Source organism: Pogona vitticeps, chromosome 2, assembly GCF_051106095.1.
Source record: "Pogona vitticeps strain Pit_001003342236 chromosome 2, PviZW2.1, whole genome shotgun sequence".
Lineage (NCBI taxonomy): Eukaryota > Metazoa > Chordata > Lepidosauria > Squamata > Agamidae > Pogona > Pogona vitticeps.
This window is the reverse complement of record NC_135784.1, coordinates 64045666-64064900: the sequence shown is the minus strand read 5'-3', so window position 1 is coordinate 64064900 and position 19235 is coordinate 64045666. Positions and strand designations below refer to the sequence as shown.

At 41.8% G+C, this 19235-nt stretch overlaps 1 protein-coding gene across 7 annotated transcripts in view; it reads left to right on the top strand.

Moving 5' to 3' along the window:
• The window catches only part of COL7A1 (collagen type VII alpha 1 chain), a 156062-nt gene that overhangs the window by 121818 nt on the left and 15009 nt on the right, over positions 1-19235 (top strand). For all 7 annotated transcript variants that reach the window (XM_072989560.2, XM_078385263.1, XM_078385265.1 and 4 more), the window contains 19 exons: positions 1595-1630; positions 2402-2461; positions 3122-3247; positions 4269-4340; positions 4511-4546; positions 5712-5771; positions 6529-6573; positions 6672-6707; positions 7309-7344; positions 7922-7978; positions 8137-8208; positions 12566-12637; positions 13460-13495; positions 13590-13670; positions 15844-15897; positions 16067-16120; positions 16209-16271; positions 16877-16939; positions 18133-18249. In XM_072989560.2, coding sequence (XP_072845661.2) covers positions 1595-1630; positions 2402-2461; positions 3122-3247; positions 4269-4340; positions 4511-4546; positions 5712-5771; positions 6529-6573; positions 6672-6707; positions 7309-7344; positions 7922-7978; positions 8137-8208; positions 12566-12637; positions 13460-13495; positions 13590-13670; positions 15844-15897; positions 16067-16120; positions 16209-16271; positions 16877-16939; positions 18133-18249 — 1176 coding nt within the window. The remainder of the gene's footprint in view (positions 1-1594; positions 1631-2401; positions 2462-3121; positions 3248-4268; positions 4341-4510; positions 4547-5711; positions 5772-6528; positions 6574-6671; positions 6708-7308; positions 7345-7921; positions 7979-8136; positions 8209-12565; positions 12638-13459; positions 13496-13589; positions 13671-15843; positions 15898-16066; positions 16121-16208; positions 16272-16876; positions 16940-18132; positions 18250-19235) is intronic.

Genomic DNA, 19235 nt, shown 5'->3' with positions numbered 1-19235 from the left:
GAGAAGCTGATGATCAGAACCGCAGTCAGCTCCAGGTCTTGTTTTTGCTGACTGTATAGAGCTTCTCCATCTTTGGCTGCAGAGAATATAATCAATCTGATTTCGATATTGCCCATCTGGTGATTTCCATGTATAGAGTCGCCTCTTGTGTTGTTGGAAAAGGGTGTTTGTGATGACCAGCTTATTCTCTTGACAAAACTCTATTAGCCTTTGTCCTGCTTCATTCTGAACTCCAAGGCCAAACTTCCCTGTTGTTCCTTTTATCTCTTGGCTCCCTACTTTAGCATTCCAGTCCCCTAGAATGAGAAGAACATCTTTCTTTGGTGTCAGTTCTAGAAGGTGTTGTAAATCTTCATAGAATTGTTCAATTTCAGTCTCCTCAGCAATGCTGGTTGGTGCATAAACTTGGATTATTGTGATGTTGAATGGTCTGCCTTGGATTCGTATTGACATCATTCTATCATTTTTGAGATTGTATCCCATTACAGCTTTTCCCACTCTTTTGTTGACTATGAGGGCTACTCCATTCCTTCTACGGGATTCTTGCCCACAATAGTAGATATGATAATCATCTGAGCTGAATTCGCCCATTCCTGTCCATTTTAGTTCACTGATGCCCAGGATGTCGATGTTTATTCTTGCCATCTCCTGTTTGACCACCTCCAGCTTCCCAAGGTTCATAGATCTTACATTCCAGGTTCCTATGGAGTATTTTTCTTTGCAGCATTGGATTTTCCTTTCACTTCCAGGCACGTCCACAGCTGAGCGTCCTTTCGGCTTTGGCCCAACCACTTCATTAGCTCTGGAGCTACTTGTACTTGTCCTCCGCTCTTCCTCAGTAGCATGTTGGACGCCTTCCGACCTGAGGGTCCCATCTTCCAGCGTCATATCTTTTAGCCTTTTGTTTCTGATCATGGGGCGTTCTTGGCAAAGATACTGGAGTGGCTTGCCATTTCCTACTCCAGGTGGATTGCGTTTAGTCGGAACTCTCCACTATGTCCTGTCCGTCTTGGGTGTCCCTGCACGGGATAGCCCATAGTTTCTCTGAGTTACTCAAGCCCCTTCGCCACGACAAGGCAGCAATCCATGAAGGAGACAGGATAGTTAGTGGCAAATAGAGATTCAAGAGCAAGCTTTGCATTGATAAGAATGCACAGCAAGATGTGATAATCTTAGAATGAGATTGTTGTTGTTTTTAATGTTGGGGTTCTTAATTTAGTCTTGTACCCTAGAAATACTGTCTAATAATAAATTCTCATTCCTGATGTCCAGTGTTGCTTTTTAAACATTCTGAAACAAAAAACGATATGTAACATGCCAAAACAACTTGGTTCACATTATTTTAAATACTTTCTGCATCAAATGTTTTTAGTAAAGTTTAATAAAAATTGTCTTTAAGTCTTTAAATCCATTGCTTTTCATACTCTGTCCATGGGGATATGGTGGCCAATTGCTCTCCGTTTGTGTTCTGGTTTTATTTTAGTATTTCACATCTATTTGTTCCCTCCCTTTCTTTGTATCAGTACCAGCAATGCATGTACTACGTTTCCTTTTTTCAATTTTATCTTCTGTTGTGTTTTTTTCATATTAACAGGGAGCCAAAGGGTCATCTGGGATCAAAGGAGAAAAGGTATGCTTTGGTTTTCATGTATTTTGTGTATGCTTCTGTCCAAATTGGTTGTTTAGTGTCTTGGAAGCCCTTTTCTTTAATCCATGTGAATAACAAGATGTTTGCCTTAGCACAGTATGATATTCTTCCATATTCTTAGCTCTGCATCATTGCAGGTATCTTCAACTGCAGGCTTCTCCAGCTTGATGCTTTCCAGATATATTTGACTGCAAGTCCCACTATCCCCCATCAACGGAGTAGTAGGCATGGGGGTGGTTGGGATTGTGATTTCATATGCCTGCAAGATAATTAGTTAGCCAAGGCAGCATCAGTGGGAAGACATTTAGCAGCAGTCAGGGACGTGCCCACAACTGGGCACTGAAAGCATCCCTTCATCCTAGAGAGCGCTAGGCCCTATCTGAGTGTCTTTGCTAGTTAGTGAGCTCTCCAGGAGCAAACTGGATTGTATAACATATTTTATGTATCTAGTAACAACCAGTGGCACTCTCAGTCTGTGCAGTCTTTTGAGAAATAAACTACGAACTAGATTGTATTCACAATTTGTTGGTGTTGTTATGTTTCTGTCAAGTCAGAACTAACTTAGGTGAACCTTTTAGGGCTTTCAAGATAAGTGAAATATTGAAGGAGTGGCTATACCAGTTCCACACACCTAGTGAGCTTCCATGACTAAGCAGGCATTCGAACCCAGGTGTCCTGAGTCCTAGGACATCACTCTATCCACTCTACCACACTATACATGATGCCACTTATTCTTCCCTCACTTCTATATAGGGTTCACCTGGGATTGGCCTCCAGGGACCTCCAGGACAAACTGGACCACCAGGTTTGAAGGTAATTGTTTGTATTCATCAAGCCACAGTTGGTGTGCCACCTTTTGGAAATTTTCATGTTCTTCTAATCTTACTCACTCCTTTGCACAGGTTTATTTCCTGATATCTAAACTTATTTATGTTGTTTCTGCAATGCTGTTTGTGGACAGGTCCTGCTGAACACAGTTCATAATTCTTGTTACAGTTTGCAAATCAGGCATAGGGTGGGTGAGTGGTGACATCAAATTAACAGTTGTGATGCACACTCAAATATGTGGTTGAGATTGTTTTTCAGTGTTCTACTGAAGTTGTTAACTTCTGGTCAAAAACAGTTTTAACATTTCTTATTTGTTTGAACTTTGTATTTCATATACACCACCACTAGGCAGCACTCTGAAAGGAATGAAGGGAAAAAGTAGATAGAAATCAACTGCTTTGCAGCTTTGATTGAGCACTCCAACACTGGAGGCGTTCTGTCAGATCTGCTTTCGGTTTGGATTCCTGCATTGAGTGGGGGGTTGGACTCAACGGGCTTGTATCCCCCCCCTTCGAACTCAATAATTCTATGATTGTTTCATGAATTCTATGTGGTTCTCAAATGTCTGTGAATGAAGTGAAGAGGGTACAGTCATCTGCATTCCTAGTTTCCAGGACTGACATAATGTCTTTGGCTTCTTTTCAGGGAGATCCTGGTTTGCCAGGTCCACCTGGACCCCCAGGTTTGCCAGGTGTGAATGGGAGTCCAGGCCAACCAGGCCTGAGAGGAGAGAATGGATTAATTGGCCAACCAGGACCTCCAGGAGAGAGGGTAAGGGAGATAACACCATCAGCTTTCAAACTTCCCTGTCCTACCCTAGCTTCTTTTGTTGGGAAAATAAAACAATGATGGTCTTCAGGAACCAAGCCAAACTGCTCCATTATCTCAGTGTATCACTGGTCCACAGCTAAGTATAATTGTCTTGAGAGATGCTTTGTCACGGTACCCCATTGGTGCTGATTCTAGTGCTCTCTATAATGATGAGTGATGGCCTAATTCATTTGGACTTATTATTTTTCTCCTTCTCCCATTTTTTTCTCATTTTAACTGCCTTTGAGCAGACCTTCTTCAGGAGCTATATATAAAAATAAATTAGTTTGTGAACACCAAGCTCAAGACAACTGTAACTGTCTATAACTAGTGCTCATCTTAATATCCATATAGACATATCCATACAGACAGTATTATATCAATGAATATGCATTCAAATTTCCACAGCATGATCTATAAACCTCTAATAGTCATGATCAGCCAATATGAATTGATAACAACGTTTGTGACACATACCAAAATTTTAGAAATAAAATAGATCAATAGCTGAAGCTGGTACAGACTGAATGAGCTATTGACATTTTGTCTCTGCTTTCTGTGAAGAGACATATCATTCCTATCCCAGAGAAATAAAGGCTTTAGCCAGGGACCCTGTACCTCAAGCCCATGGTACAAATTTGGGCCTCTCCGTGTATCAGTTTTAAGCTCCAGACTCTCCCCGTGCTTTATCACCTCAGTAGTGCATTTCTGAATTACTGATAATATTTACTGCATCCTGTTTTCTCCCCTGGTGGAGGGAACCTTGCAGAACTTGGGGAACGAAGATATCAAATACCAATGTATTCCCCTCCTCCCCAAAGAAGAAAGGTGAGAGTCACATCCGTAAATCCCTCCAGGTTTGACACTTATCTCCCCACTCTCCTTAGTCTGTGGCTGTGCCCACCAGTGGAATACAGAGGTAATGTGCTCCCCACAAACCCAGCCTGTGCCTCTAGACTGAGAATTTTTTTTCCTTTGCCAGGGTCTGATTGGCTTCCCTGGAAGAGATGGCACTGCAGGATCTCCAGGACCACTGGGACCACCGGGACCAGCAGTAAGTGCTTGGGGACTTGCAATGTAGTGATGACTTGCACATGACAAGCTATAGTTTGCTCTCCTGTCTGTCTCAGTGTTACCTATGTGCATTCTTCTGTTGGCGTTGGGATAGTAATCTGTTTTTCTCTCTTGCTTTGGCTCTTTCCACTCATCACCTCTTTATTTTAGGGAGCACCAGGAATCCCAGGACTGAAAGGTGACAAGGTAAGACCTGTTTGTCCTCTACCAGGGGCTTGAAGATTTAATGGGGAAATAGATGTGGTCTTCAAGTCTGCTTACTCTTTCAATTTTTTTGTACGGTGTGGTCTTTTCCAATGCTGTTAGTACTCATGAATCTTAATGCCCAGAACTATTCATAAAATTTGGTGGAATCTGGCAACCTAATATGCAAAGAATCTCCACTTTCATTGTTAAGAAAGGAAGTTGTAGTTCTCATTATTTAGATACTTCTTGCAGAAAGTTGGTTTGTACCAAAGACCAGAAAATATAAAGAAAGACAAGATGAGACAAGTACTGTAATTGATATCCTAAAGTGAAACTCCTATATTTTTATTATGAGATGAATTGTAAATAGAACACAATCTAAACACATAATTACATGTGTGTGTTATGTGTGGTCAGTTTGCTTTCAACTAAGGGCAACTTTATGAATGAATGATTTCCAACAGGTTCTGTCATAAAAAGGTCTTACAAACCAAAACTGTCTAGCAAAGACAGATGATAGTCCCAAGATGTAAAAAAGGTATCAGTATTTTTATTCAAAGATCGGCCAATACACTTTCTGCCTTCTTCAGGGGATATAATGTAACTGATAAAACAGAAAAAGCATATATGTGAGCTTCTTACTCACAAGGGACAACTATGTAAAAACATAGAATGTGCCCATATCATGTATTTGCCAACTGGAATACATTCTATTTCTCCCTATGCCATCTTAATTGTAGGCTCTTGTTGTGATACAGTGGACCCTTGACTTACAGACGGCTTGACTTACAGACTTTTTGAGTTACAGACTTCTCTGGCCGCAAAATTTAGGTTTGACTTGCAGCCTGAGAATTGACTTACAGACCGGAAAAAAACCAAAATGGAACAAAAACGGCCTGTTATGGGATTAATCGGTTTTCAATGCACTGTAGGTCAATGGAGACTTGACCTACAGACTTTTTGACTTGAGAACCGCCTTCCAATATGGATTAAGTTTTCAAGTCAAGACCCCACTGTATTGGTCCTTGTGGGCTTTCCCCCCCCTTGGAAAACCTCATTGTGACTGAGAACCATGAAATGAATGAAAGGTTTTGCTGAGTCTCTATATCTTAAATTCACTGAGGAAATAAAACCATACCCCTCAATCTCATTCTTATTTTTTTAGGGGAACACGGGTGCTGGATTGCCAGGTGCTAGAGGCGAGCGAGGAGAGCCCGGGCCTCGGGTATGAATTCTTGATTCTCCTGCCCAGCTACAGGACAGAATTCACTGCAATCCGTAGGGTGACATCAGCTCTTTTCAATGTTAGGCATTTTAATTTTCTCACCAACCATCAGGGATTTAGTTGGGATTTAGTTGCTGACTGTATGGACATTTGCATGATTTGAAGGAGAAAGCCTTCATATTTTTCTCTTTTCTACTCCCGTGAAGGAGGAGGGGATGTGAAGATCTGAGGATTTTGCATCCCCAGTTTGCTTTTTTAATATATAGGATATGCTTCTGCAGCCTGGTACAACCCAGATACATTCAACTACAACGCGCAACCTCACAAACTAATGATCAAGGTGACTCCAATGATGGGGTTGTAGCCCAATATATCTGAATGGCAACAGGTTGGAGAATGTGCTGTAGAATAAGCCATTAACAAAACAGGCAGGAACAAAATTTGAAGGTCTGTTTGGCTTACCTTTGATAGTACCTCTTTGGAATGTGCCTGCTTGCTTGCCTGGCACTCAAGACATCTAACAATAATGTCATTTAAAAAGAAGGTCCTAATTAGAGTATAAGGAAAAAGTTTCCTGAATATATTTCAAGTTTCCTGAATGAAACTGTCTGTCTGATGGATCTTGTGAGAGATTCTCACTTTCAGTTCAGCTGATAATATACAGTAATCCCCCCACACACGCACGCACGCACCCTGCCCCCGGTATTTTCTCCTTTGGTGCACCTAAACAATGTCCTCTCTTTCCATGTGCCTGCAGGGTGAAGATGGGCGTCCCGGGTTGGAGGGAGATCGTGGTCCTGCGGTAAATATCTGATTCTTCCAGATTTATTTATTTCTTCATACCTGAACATAAAGACCGGTCACTATTCTTAAGCAATCTCTACTTTGTTTTGTCTTTAGGGGCCTCCAGGAAACCGAGGGGAGAGAGGGGATAAAGTAAGTCAAGCATTGGCAGTGAGAAGGATGGAGAATTCATAAGGAGAAAAGGAAGAAGGAAGGCTTTCTTCACGATGACCTTGAAAATTAAAATATTGGCTGTCCAGTAACTGGCTGAGGGATCGTGAGAAAGTCAGCTAAATCAAGCATTTTGCTGAATTTCTGTATGATGGGCCAAGATCCTGCCTCTCTGGAAACCTTTAATTATTGGCAAAAGGAAACACTTTTTGGAAAGACTGAGAGCCGGTCTCTAAAGTACATTGAATTATTTCAAGTTGCTATTTCAACCCTGTTTCTATTTTATCAAATAATTAGGCCATAATGAAATCCCATTGTTTCACAAGATAATCTGAGTAATCTGGCTCCCTAAGAATAGAGGCCTTTGTCCTATCAGCCCCTTGTGGCAAGAGTCTGCCTTTGTATGTTAATTTATAAAGTGCTATGGATTAGAAATATTAGGAATAATAATGACAAAGTCCTCCAAATATGTGTGCAGGCAGTCTAGTCTGAGGCATTTGGGTACAGAATAATCTGAAAGACACAGTAATCCTCAAACCTATGAATTCTACTTATTTCTAATCTGTGCTTCCTTCTCTCCTAGGGGGACATTGGATCTATGGGGCCAAAGGGAGATAAAGTGAGTATAGCCTCAGTAGTAAGGTGATGATCATTAATGTGTAGTCTTGAAATGACAATCTGCTTAATACCTGGGGAGTTCTCAGGCAAGTCTTCAAAGTGAGGCAGGAGAAGTGTCTTCTTCCTTGCTGAGCTGTTTTTGAAAACAGGATTTCCAGGCCACATCCAAATAACTTGCAGTCTTTGGTTATACTGAGCCAAGATGCAAAAGGGCTGTATTTCAGTGGTAGAGCAAATGCTTTGAATGCAAAAGGTCTCTGCTTCCATCCACCTGCAGATAGTGCTGGGAAAGGCCTCTTGTCTCAAACCCTGGAGAGCTTGTCATGAGCTAGATGGGCTAACAGTCTAATTCAGAATAAGGCAGCTCCCCATGTTCAGATTATTCTCATCCCCTGGAAGAGCAATTCTCCAGTCGTGATGCAACTGAGAGCTTGCCTTGGGACAGGTTCATATCTTGCCTTCTCTTATCGAAAAGCTTCTGTTACTGAATATATGAAAATTAAATTAGGTCAGGGTTCCAATAGATGTGAAGTCTCCAGATGACTAGAATACTTTGATCTCTGTTCTCTCCATTTCAGGGTGATACTGCCATGGTGGAGGGCCCGCCAGGTGCTCGGGGGAACAAAGGGGAGCCTGTAAGTGTTCCAGCCAGCTGCATAAGAACTTCTGGCCTTCAATCTGTACTCTTTACAAATATTTTGCTTCTCGTGTTCACCTGAACACCAGTATCCTAACTTTTTTCTGATTCCACCACCAGCGATTTAGTGATTTTTCTTCTCTTATGCCTTTCCAGGGGGAACGTGGCCTAAAAGGGATGGAGGGGGAGAAAGGTGACAAAGGAGAACAGGGCATCCCTGGAGAGAAGGTAACGGAGCAAATTCATGGGCCGTTGCTTACTAGTCTGGTGTGGGGAAATTTGGATTCAGTGTATATTGTGTGCCTGTGTCTGAAGGCAGTAAAAAAACCCGATGCAGTTCTGGTGTTTGGGTTGGGTTTTTTTCCCCTGTGTTTAAGGTGCTATCTCAGAACAAGGTCTAGATTTTTTTGTTGTTGTTTTAATTGCCTGCTGTGCATTCCTACAACATCAGGCACCAAAAAGTGAGAATAATAGGACAGGCTGGAACCAATAGCGCGAAATCTGCATTCTGCATATATAGCAAGTATAGGACCAGTCACAGGCAGAAAGGCCTTTTGATTGAAATTATATGTCAGGACCCCTTCACGGATTGCTGCCTTGCTGTGGCGAACGGGCTTGAGTAATTCAGAAAAGCTATAGGCTATGCTGTGCAGGGACACCCAAGACGGACAGGTCATAGTGAAGAGTTCTGACTAAACACGATCCACCTGGAGCAGGAACTGGCAAGCCACTCCAGTATCTTTGCCAAGAAAACTCCATGGACAGAAACAAAATACTAAAAGATATGACGCTGGAAGATGAGCCCCTCAGGTCGGAAGGTGTCCAACATGCTACTGAGGAAGAGTAGAGGACAAGTACAAGTAGGTCCAGAGCTAATGAAGCGGTTGGACCAAAGCCGAAAGGATACTCAGCTGCGGACGCGCCTGGAAGTGAAAGGAAAGTCTGATGCTGCAAAGGAAAATACTGCATAGGAACGGAATGTAAGATCTATGAACCTTGGTAAGCTGGATGTGGTCAAACAGGAGATGGCAAGAATAAACATTGACATCCTGGGCGTCAGTGAACTAAAATGGATGGGAATGGGCAAATTGAATTCAGATGATTATCATATCTACTATTGTTGGCAAGAATCCCATAGAAGAAATGGAGTAGCCCTCATAGTCAACAAAAGAGTGAGAAAAGCTGTACTGGGATACAATCTGAAAAATGATAGAATGATTTCAATACGAATCCAAGGTAGAACTTTCAACATCACAGAAATCCAAGTATATGCTCCAACCACCAATGCTGAAGAGGCTGAAATTGACCAGTTCTATGAAGACTTACAACACCTTCTAGAACTGACACTAAAGAAAAATATTCTTCTCATTATAGGGGACTGAAATGCTAAAGTAGGGAGTCAAGAGATTAAAGGAACAACAGGTAAGTTTGGCCTTGGAGTTCAAAACGAAGCAGGACAAAAGCTAATAGAGTTTTGTCAAGAGAACAAGCTGGTCATCAAAAACACTCTTTTCCAACAACACAAGAGGCGACTCTACACATGGAAATCACCAGAGGGGCAATACTGAAATCAGATTGATTATGTTCTCTGCAGCCAAAGATAGAAAAGATAGAAAAGTCAGCAAAAACAAGACCTGGCTCTGAACATCAGCTTCTTACAGCAAAACTCAAGCTTAAACTGAAGAAAGTAGGAAAAACCAGTGGGCTAGTCAGGTATAATCTAGACCAAATCCCTTATGAATACACAGTGGAAGTGAAGAACAGATTTAAGGAACTAGATTTGGTGGACAGAGTGCCTGAAGAACTTTGGATAGAGGCTCGTAACATTGTCCAGGAGGCAGCAGCAAAAACCATCCCAAACAAAAGTAAATGCAAGAAAGCAAAGTGGCTGTCCAATGAGGCCTTAGAAATAGCAGAGAGGAGAAGGGAGACAAAATGCAAGGGAGACAGGAAAAGTTACAGAAAATTGAATGCAGACTTCCAAAGAATAGCAAGGAGAGACAAGAGGGCCTTCTTAAATGAACAATGCAAAGAAATAGAGGAAAATAATAGAAAAGGAAAAACCAGTGGTGTGTTAAAGAACATTGGAGATATTAAAGGAACATTTTGTGCAAAGATGGACATGATAAAGGACAAAAATGGGAGGGACCTAACAGAAGCAGAAGACATCAAGAAGAGGTGGCAAGAATGCACAAAGGAATTACATCAGAAAGATTTGGATATCCTGGACAACCCAGATAATGTGGTTGCTGACCTTGAGCCAGACATCCTGGAGAGTGAAGTCATTTGGGCCTTAGAAAGCATGGCTAACAACAAGGCGAGTGGAGGTGATGGCATTCCAGTTGAACTATTTAAAATCTTGAAAGATGATGCTGTTAAGGTGCTACATTCAATATGCCAGCAAGTTTGGAAAACTCAACAGTGGCCAGAGGATTGGAAAAGATCAGTCTACATCCCAAACCCAAAGAACAGCAGTGCCAAAGAATGCTCCAACTACTGTATAATTGCACTCATTTCACACGCTAGCAAGGTTATGTTCAAAATCCTCCAAGGCAGGCTTCAGCAGTATGTGGACTGAGAACTCCCAGAATTCCTGGATTTCAAAGGGGCAGAGGAACTAGAGACCAAATTGCTAACATGCACTGGATTATGGAGAAAGCCAGAGAGTTCCAGAAAAACATCTACTTCTGCTTCATTAACTACGCAAAAGCCTTTGACTGTGTGTACCACAGCAAACTATGGCAAGTTCTTAAAGAAATGTCAAAAACCTCTGGTATGCAGATGATACCACCCTGATGGCAGAAAGTGAGGAGGAATTAAAGAATCTCTTAATGAGGGTGAAAGAGGAGAGCTCAAAAAATGGTCTGAAGCTCAACATAAAAAAACCGAAGATCATGGCCACTGGTCCCATCACCACCTGGCAAATAGAAGGGGAGGTTATGGAGGCTGTGACAGATTTTACCTTCTTGGGCTCCATGATCACTGCAGATGTAGACAGCAGCCATGAAATTCAAAGATGCCTGCTTCTTGGGAGGAAAGTGATGACAAACCTGGACAGCATCTTAAAAAGCAGAGACATCACCTTGCCAACAAAGGTCCGCATAGTCAAAGCTATGGTTTTCCAGTAGTGATGTATGGAAGTGAGAAATAGACCATAAAGAAGGCTGACTGCCAAAGAATTGATGGTTTTGAATTGTGGTGCTGGAGGAGACTCTTGAGAGTCCCCTGGACTGCAAGGATATCAAACCTATCCATTTTGAAGGAAATCAACCCTGAGTGCTCACTGGAAGGACAGATCCTGAAGCTGAGGCTCCAATACTTTGGCCATCTCATGAGAAGAGAAGACTCCCTGGAAAAGACCCTGAAGTTGGGAAAGTGTGAGGGGAAGAGGAGAAGGGGACAACATAGGATGAGATGGCTGGACAGTGTCTGCGAAGCAACCAACATGAATTTGAGCAAACTCCAGAAGGCAGTGGAAGATAAAAGGGCCTGGTGTGCTTTGGTCATGGGGTCACAAACAGTCGGACACGACTTAATGACCAAACAACAACAAATATGTCATGAAAGGGTAATTGTTTCAAAGTATAGCTGTGGAGTCTGGTTCTGTAAATGAATCCTGGAGAGATTCCTATTAACTCTAAATATAAATGTTGAAAGAAGAGGCAGAAAATGGGCGGAACAGGTTTGATTTTACTATACAGTAGCTATTCTCATTATCCAAGTAAGTACTGGGATATACCAATACATTGGCCACTATCCTATTGCTAGTCCAAGTTATAGCCGACCCATTGAATCAGTTCTGTAAATCCCCTTGAGTCAACTGGACTGCTCCAGTTGGGACTAGCATTAGGTTACTGGCCAAGATGACTGACTGTAAGTTTCTGTACAGTAGAACTAAGCAATATCCTGACTTAGTGAAGCACCTAGAATAGTTTGGCTAGTTTCATATGGGTGGAAAGAACTCTGCTTACAGCACGTAATAATTTGGTAATAATTTGGTACAGTGGTGCCTCGCTTAACGAGCGCACCGTACAACGACGAAATTGCATAGCGATCCCTTTTTTGGGATCGCTAATGCGATCGCTCAACGTTGTTTAGATAGGGCGAAACTCGCTTTGCAAAGATCGGCAAGCGTTTCGCTTACCGATCTTCACAAAACGAAGCCCGACGATCAGCTGTTCGGCGGACAAAATGGCCGCCGGAAGCCCCGAAATGGCCGCGCGCAGCGTTTTCGCGCCCTCGTTAAGCGAGGGGAGGGCGCGAAAATGGCTGCTGGCCATCCCGGAACATCGCTGAACGGTGAGTTTTCGGCCCATTTGGAATGCATTAAATGATGTTTAATGTGTTCCAATGGGTTTTTTTGATCCGTTCAGCGATGTTTCGCTGTAGCGAAGGTTAATCCGGAACGGATTAACCTCGCTATGCGAGGCACCACTGTATATTGTTTTTGTTTGTTTGGCAGCAAGGAGAAGTTGGCATCTTCTTAATCGTCCCTGGGTTGTTGTTGGGTTGGTTGGTTGGTTGGTTGGTTTGGTCTATTTGTTTGTTTGTTTTATTTTGAGTAATCATCACTTTTGACACACAGGGAGCAAGAGGTGATGTGGGAGAGAAAGGATCCACAGGATTCCCAGGTGCACGAGGTCCTGGTGGGCAGAAGGTAAGGGACGAACACATCATCCATGGCTACATATTCCTTGACCCAGGTTCTTGCAAAGGAACCCACACCTACAGGTAGCTGTACAATCACAGTTTGCCTGCAATGGCCCATCCTGTTGCTTGGTCTACATGATTCATATTACTATGTTTCCCCGAAAATAAGACAGGGTCTAATATTAATTTTTGCTCCAAAAAACGCATTGGGGCTTATTTTCAGGGGATGTTTTATTTTACAGTCATATCATCTTCTTCAATTTGCTGCACAATGGTGGAGGGCAGGGTTTCACTGAACTGGGGCTTATTTTTGGAGTAGGGCTTATATTACGAGCATCCTGAAAAATCATACTAGGGCTTATTTTCAGGTTAGGTCTTATTTTCGGGGAAACAGGGTACTGGGGATTTTAAATGCTGTCATTTCAGTCCTGATCCACACTTCCAGCCACCAGCATCTTGCCTTCTTTTCAGGTATTAGCAGATATGCTTTGAAAACCGTACATGACCAGAATGCTGCAATCTTAAAATGGTTCATGATGTGAAGCATTCCAGTGTCAGGTCAATAGAGTAACTCCATCCAGGATGTTTTCTTCTGAGTCTTCGTAGTTTGCCCAGCCTGAAACTGATGAACATTTGGGTCTTTCAGCCTTCTGTCAGTCTTGCTGCTGTAATAGTTCGCACCTTGATTCTGAAGCTGTAGATGATTCTACGTCTGCACTTACCCTTCAGCTTTTGTTGTATGCAAAGTTTTGACTTTTAATACATGCAGCGCTTGACGTTTTACTTACCATATCATGTGTTTTCATATTTCACATTTGCTTTTGTACAGGGAGAGGTTGGAGAGCCCGGAGAGCCAGGAGAAGCGGTGAGAACTTGTCATTTGCTACCGTGTCAGCCCTTGGGTGTGCAATGCAAAGGCAGGGAGTCTCATTGCTTTGCTTTCATTTTTATCCCTCCAGGGCCTGCCTGGAAAGGATGGTATCCCAGGAACCAGAGGAGAGAAAGGAGATGTGGGTCCTATTGGAATGCGAGGCCCAAAGGTATGGCATGGCATGGTTTCTTTTTTTAAAAAATGTACTTCCTTATCTTTACAGACGCTGTCCAGCCTGGCAGGAAGGTGAGTGCTACTGTGAGCCATAGGGAAGCTATGAAAAATACTTCAAGAAGGTTGGGAGCTATTGAAAGGAAACTGAGATTTCTCAGTCTTCAGAAGGCTCTTGTTTTCAAATGCATAAAGCCATTCTGGAGGTCTTTTCTATTCTCCAGAAAATATTTATGCTGAGTGTAACATCTTTGGATCAAATTAAAATAATAGTCTGTCCTGATTCAGGTTAGGCATTAAAATATTTTGGCTTGAATGTGGCAGATTCAAATCCTTCCTTAGCCATATTAGCTGCTGGCTGGCTTCTGGGAATGCACTGTTTTTAGTGTAACCAACATCACAGACCTGTGCAGAAGAGATAAAAAGATGACAGACTCTTTTGAAGAGGAATCCTATGATGAAGAACTTACCACTCTAGAAAGTGAAGTGAAAGCTGCTCTAAAAGAACTGTGAAGAGGTAAATGGGATACTAACAGAATTGTTTAAAGGCATAGAGACTGAAGCTGTCAAAATCCGAATAAGAATATACCAACAAATACAGAAAGCAAAACACTGGCCAACAGACTGGAAACATTCAAATATACAGTCCAATCCCTAAGAAAGGAGTGAGACCATTGCGCTAATATCCCATGAAAGCAAAGTGATGCTCAGGGTGTTGCAACAAAGGCTTTTACCTTATATAGAGTGAGAAATGCCGGATGTTCAAGCTGGATTCAAAAAAGGAATAAACACTCAAGATCATATTACACATAGCCGCTGTCTACTGGAGTATACTAAAGAATTTCAGAAGAAGATCATTCTATGCCTTATAAATTACAACAAAGCGTTTGATAGTGTGGATCATAAGAAGCTATAGGTTGTTCTGAAAGAAACGGGTGTTCCTCAACATTTGATTGTCCTGATGTGTAACCTATATTCAGACAGAAAACTACCATTAGGACAGAATACAGAGAAATAAAATGTGTTTCCTATAGGCAAAGGTGTCAAACAAGGGTGGATTTTATCTCCCTATCTGTTCAATCTAGACAGAGAGCATATCATATGGAAAGCTGGGCTAGATTCAGATGAAGCACAACTGAAAATTGGTGGATGAAACAAATAATTTAAGTTATGCAGATGATACTGTCCTACTGGCAGAAAGCAGCAATGACGAAACAACCTCCGATGAAAGTGAAAGAGCCTAAGCAGGTCTGCAACTGAACATTAAGAAGGCAAAAAGTCACAATTACTGAAGAACTAGAGAGTTTCAATGTTGACAATGAAGAAACTTAAATTGTTAAAGATTTGTTATATCTTGGTTGAATCATCAACCCGAATGGAGACTACAGTAGCGAAATCAAACAAAAAGTGAGACTCGTAAGGGATGCAATAAAGAAATTGAAAAATACTAAGTGTCACTGGAGATCAGAACCAAAGTCATCCATGCTATTGTATTCCTGTTCAGTTTGTATGGGTGGGAAAGTTGGACAGTAAACAAAGCTGTCTGGATAACTGAGTAGTTTAGGATCTGGCTGTGGAGTCAGGGGTTGGAAGTTTGATTCCCCAGTGTGCCTCCTGCATGTAGAGCCAACCTATGTGGCCTTGGGCCAGCTGCACAATTAATACATGTGAATACAGTACATCAAGAACCATAATAAAAGCAAAACATCAAGAATCATAACAAAAGCAAAACTCAGAGAACAAACATTACAGGTAAACAGCCTGGAATTTTTGTTATGGTTCTTGATATTGTTATGCTGTGCTGTTTTTGTCTTTGTCTTTGTTAAAAAAACTACTCTAAAGCATAAACAGATAAGCCATTATATACAATTAAAAGTACCGTATTTTTTCATGTATAAGACTATACTTTTGTCTAAAATCTTTAGACCAAAAATTGAGGGTCATCTTATACATGGAAGTAAGCTCAGGAGAGAACAAAAACAAGTGGAGGGGAAAGCAGGGATCAAAGCAATTCTGCAGCGCTTTGATCCCTTTCCCCCTGCACTTGCTAAGCCCTGCTTAGATTTCTTAATTTTGGATTAGAAAAGTGGGGGGTGTCTTGTACACAGAAAAATACAATAATATTCAGATTGTTACAATAAGTTTGTTATGTTATGTTTTTCCTGTCGTAGGGGGAACGTGGAATGAAAGGAGCCTGTGGCCAAGATGGAGATAAGGGTGAGAAGGTCAGTGCCAGATTTTCTCCTGGGTGTTTTTAAGTTTTACTCCAGAATCATAATGTGTGACTGCACAGCTATCAAGAAGAAAACTGGGAAGACTTGAGTCTTCTGTCCTTTTAGGATGAATGAGTTTCTGATCCTTTCCTGATAATATCCCTTTCTGTCTCTGTTCTAGGGAGATCCTGGCCTGTCAGGCCGAACAGGACTTCCTGGAAGGAAAGGTGAACCTGTAAGTGTTTGAAGCATATACCACGGAGGCAGATTAGTCCGAAAAATCATTTGGGCAGTTCCACATATCTTTTATTTTGTCTTCCTAGGGAGAGGTGGGCATGCCTGGAACCCCAGGGATGCATGGGAAGGAAGGTCTCATAGGACCAAAGGTAGGGGCTAACGGATGCTGATTTATCAAGAAACAACATGTTGGTCTGTATTTTCTGGATTCACCAGAGATCCAGCACTCTGAAATGTAGATGCCTGAAACTTGGCATGGATGCTAAGAGGACCCTAAAGATGTACACCTCAGGGTTATTTTTTAAATTGCTGAATGGACTATGGTTAATTCAAATCTGTCTGTAGCAGCAGATTTCCCTGACCTTTCCTAGAGATGAAGCTACAGTCAGACCTTGGCATGTTCATTTCTACAGAGGATCTCTAGACAATCCCACAAAGTACTTCTCTCTACAAGGCTTTCAGACTTTTAAAAAAGTTGGAAGGTGCACACAGATGGAAGATCTTGCTTGCTGGTATTTTACATATGACCACTTCTGTAAATTTTGTATTGTCTCCATTCCATATGTGATGATGAGAGTCCAGGCAAGCAAGCCGGCAAATGATTTGCCCCCTCTGGGATGTATGGCTATGACTCCCCTGCCGAGCTGTGTTTCTGCATTCATGAAATGTTTCATTTTCAGACTCTACAGTATAAACTAATCTCACAAGATAATTTCATTCAGACACATAATCAGTATGTTGGTTTTGTTCACAGGGTGACAGGGGATTTGATGGCCAGCAAGGATCCAAAGGAGACCAAGGGGAAAAAGGGGATCGGGTATGTGGTTTTTTAAAAAACTGAAAAGTAGCGATATTTTTCAATGGGATAAAAAAGGATGCTATTTCCACATTTTCTGATTGTGATCTTCTCATTAGGGATCTGAAGAATACTCATTAGATGCTTCATTCTTGTTGAACTGGGCCAACTCAGTTCCATGAGACCCCCCCTCAAGGAATTTCAGCATCATGATAATTTCCTTTGCTCAAGCAGAGAATGAGAGGAGAACTTTTCCCTCATTAAATGTCTCCCTAATTAGTGCAAAGTTATCTTCTTCCTCTTGCCATTCCTGCAGGAAGCACAGAAGGACTAACTGTTAAGATACAGACAACCAGCCCCTGCAATTAAGTATTAAATTTCTGTGAATACACTGTTCCTTTAAGTTTGTGCTTGGCAGCCTGCCTTCCCCACCTCAGCTTGAGTGCACTTGTATGGTCGTTCTGTTTGCTTAATATGGGCTTTGCCCATTCTTGTAGCCTTATCTGAAAAGCCTATGGAAAAAAGGTAACCATTCCCACCTCTCGTAGTCTTGCTTAATTTGCCAGGGTTTCACCAAGTAGGGGCCGAAACCTTATCTTTGTCTATGGGAGAAGTGCCTTACGTCTGTGGATGAGTCAACCTTGAATTGAGATGTGCTCTATAGCATCTCTGTCAAGAGCTACAGAAAGCTTTTACTTAAGTACTTCCCTCAGTATTGAAAGGATCACTGAAATCAAAACCATCTACAGTGGTGCCTCACTTGACGAGGATAATTTGTTCCATTCGAATCGCTGTTAAGCGAAATCCTCGTCAAGCGAAACAAAAAAGCCCATTGAAATGCATTGAAAACCAGTTCAATGGGTTCCAAGGGGCGAAATACCTCAGTGTCCAGCGAAAATCCTCCATAGGGCAGCCATTTTCCGGTGCCTGTAATGCGAGGAATCTGTCCTAAATAACACTGATGAGCTGTTTTTTTCTCTGTCAGATCTTTCCCTTATTCTATAAAAAGGACTAACTACAGGTACAGTATTTTCAGTTGATATGAAGAACCTTATTACTTGCGGTAAAGAACCAGAATAAGATTTAAGTCCTCTTGTTATCAGTAATTGAAACAATTTTTTAGAAACAGTACAGTCAGTTTTATTTGCACCTGAAACTACTGTTACAAAATTGTTCCTAATGCTTCTCTCTCTTTCTCTTTCTCTATCCCTAAGGGTGCTCCAGGCATCATTGGTTCCCCAGGACCAAGGGGAAATGATGGACCTCCAGGACCTCCTGGGCCTCCTGGCAGCATTGGTCCAAAAGGCCCAGAAGGAATTCAAGGTCAGAAGGTGAGTATTTGACAGTCTATTTCCAATATAGTCCAATGCCCATTTTTCCATTACTCTGTGTACCTGGCAGAAGCTATTGTTGGCTGTTGCCTCCTGAACTCCACATCTCCACAGAGAGTATAGGAATAGAACACCTCTGGCAGGTGATCTGAATTCAGAAGACATGGAATGAGCAGATAGATTGCTCAGGTGTGTTTTCCTCTCTTGTATTTTCTAGTCTGTATAAATCTACATGTAGATCATAATCTGAGGCTTCCTTATCTCTTTCTCTCTGAGGTCACTTTCTATTTCTTGCTTCCCCATCTTATCTAGACCGTATAGCAGATTTCTGAACATGGAAACCAGCAGATTTCCAAACAGGAACACATTTACTTATGTACATAATGTTTCTCTCCTGCACTATCTTAAGTGGATTTCCTTAAGAAATACATAGTACAGTCTTCCCCTTTGCTCTGTCTACCAGCCTATAGGCTGTTCATTGCTTTTCATGGGGCAGAATTTTTTTTTTGTTTTTGCAATGGATTCTAAAGAATTCATTGTGAATGTGATTGGTTTTGTCTCCCCAGCGTTTGCCAAAGGGGGTATTCACAACCCCCTTGCACATATGGAAAGCCTCACTGCTTTCAGTGAGTCCATCTCCATCTCATGCAACTGCATCTGGACATGATGTAGAGCATCATGGTTGTGGAACATTATGCTTCACATTTCTGAAAAGGATTTTGCACTAGACCAATGTAAAATATCAGTAAAATGCCAAATAACTCCCCACAAGAATCAGACGCACAGAATTATAACAATTCACTTTTCTTTTCCTTCCTTGTTTTCATTTCCTTCTACTCAGGGCATAGATATATACCAATTAGCACCCAAGTCTCTTAGTGGTGTAAGTTTTTAATAAAGAAAGAACAGTAATATGTATTACTCAAAAGGGGTTAGGTTTCCAACTGCTAATCAGTTTCCTGTAACTTGCCATCTTCTTTGGGCTT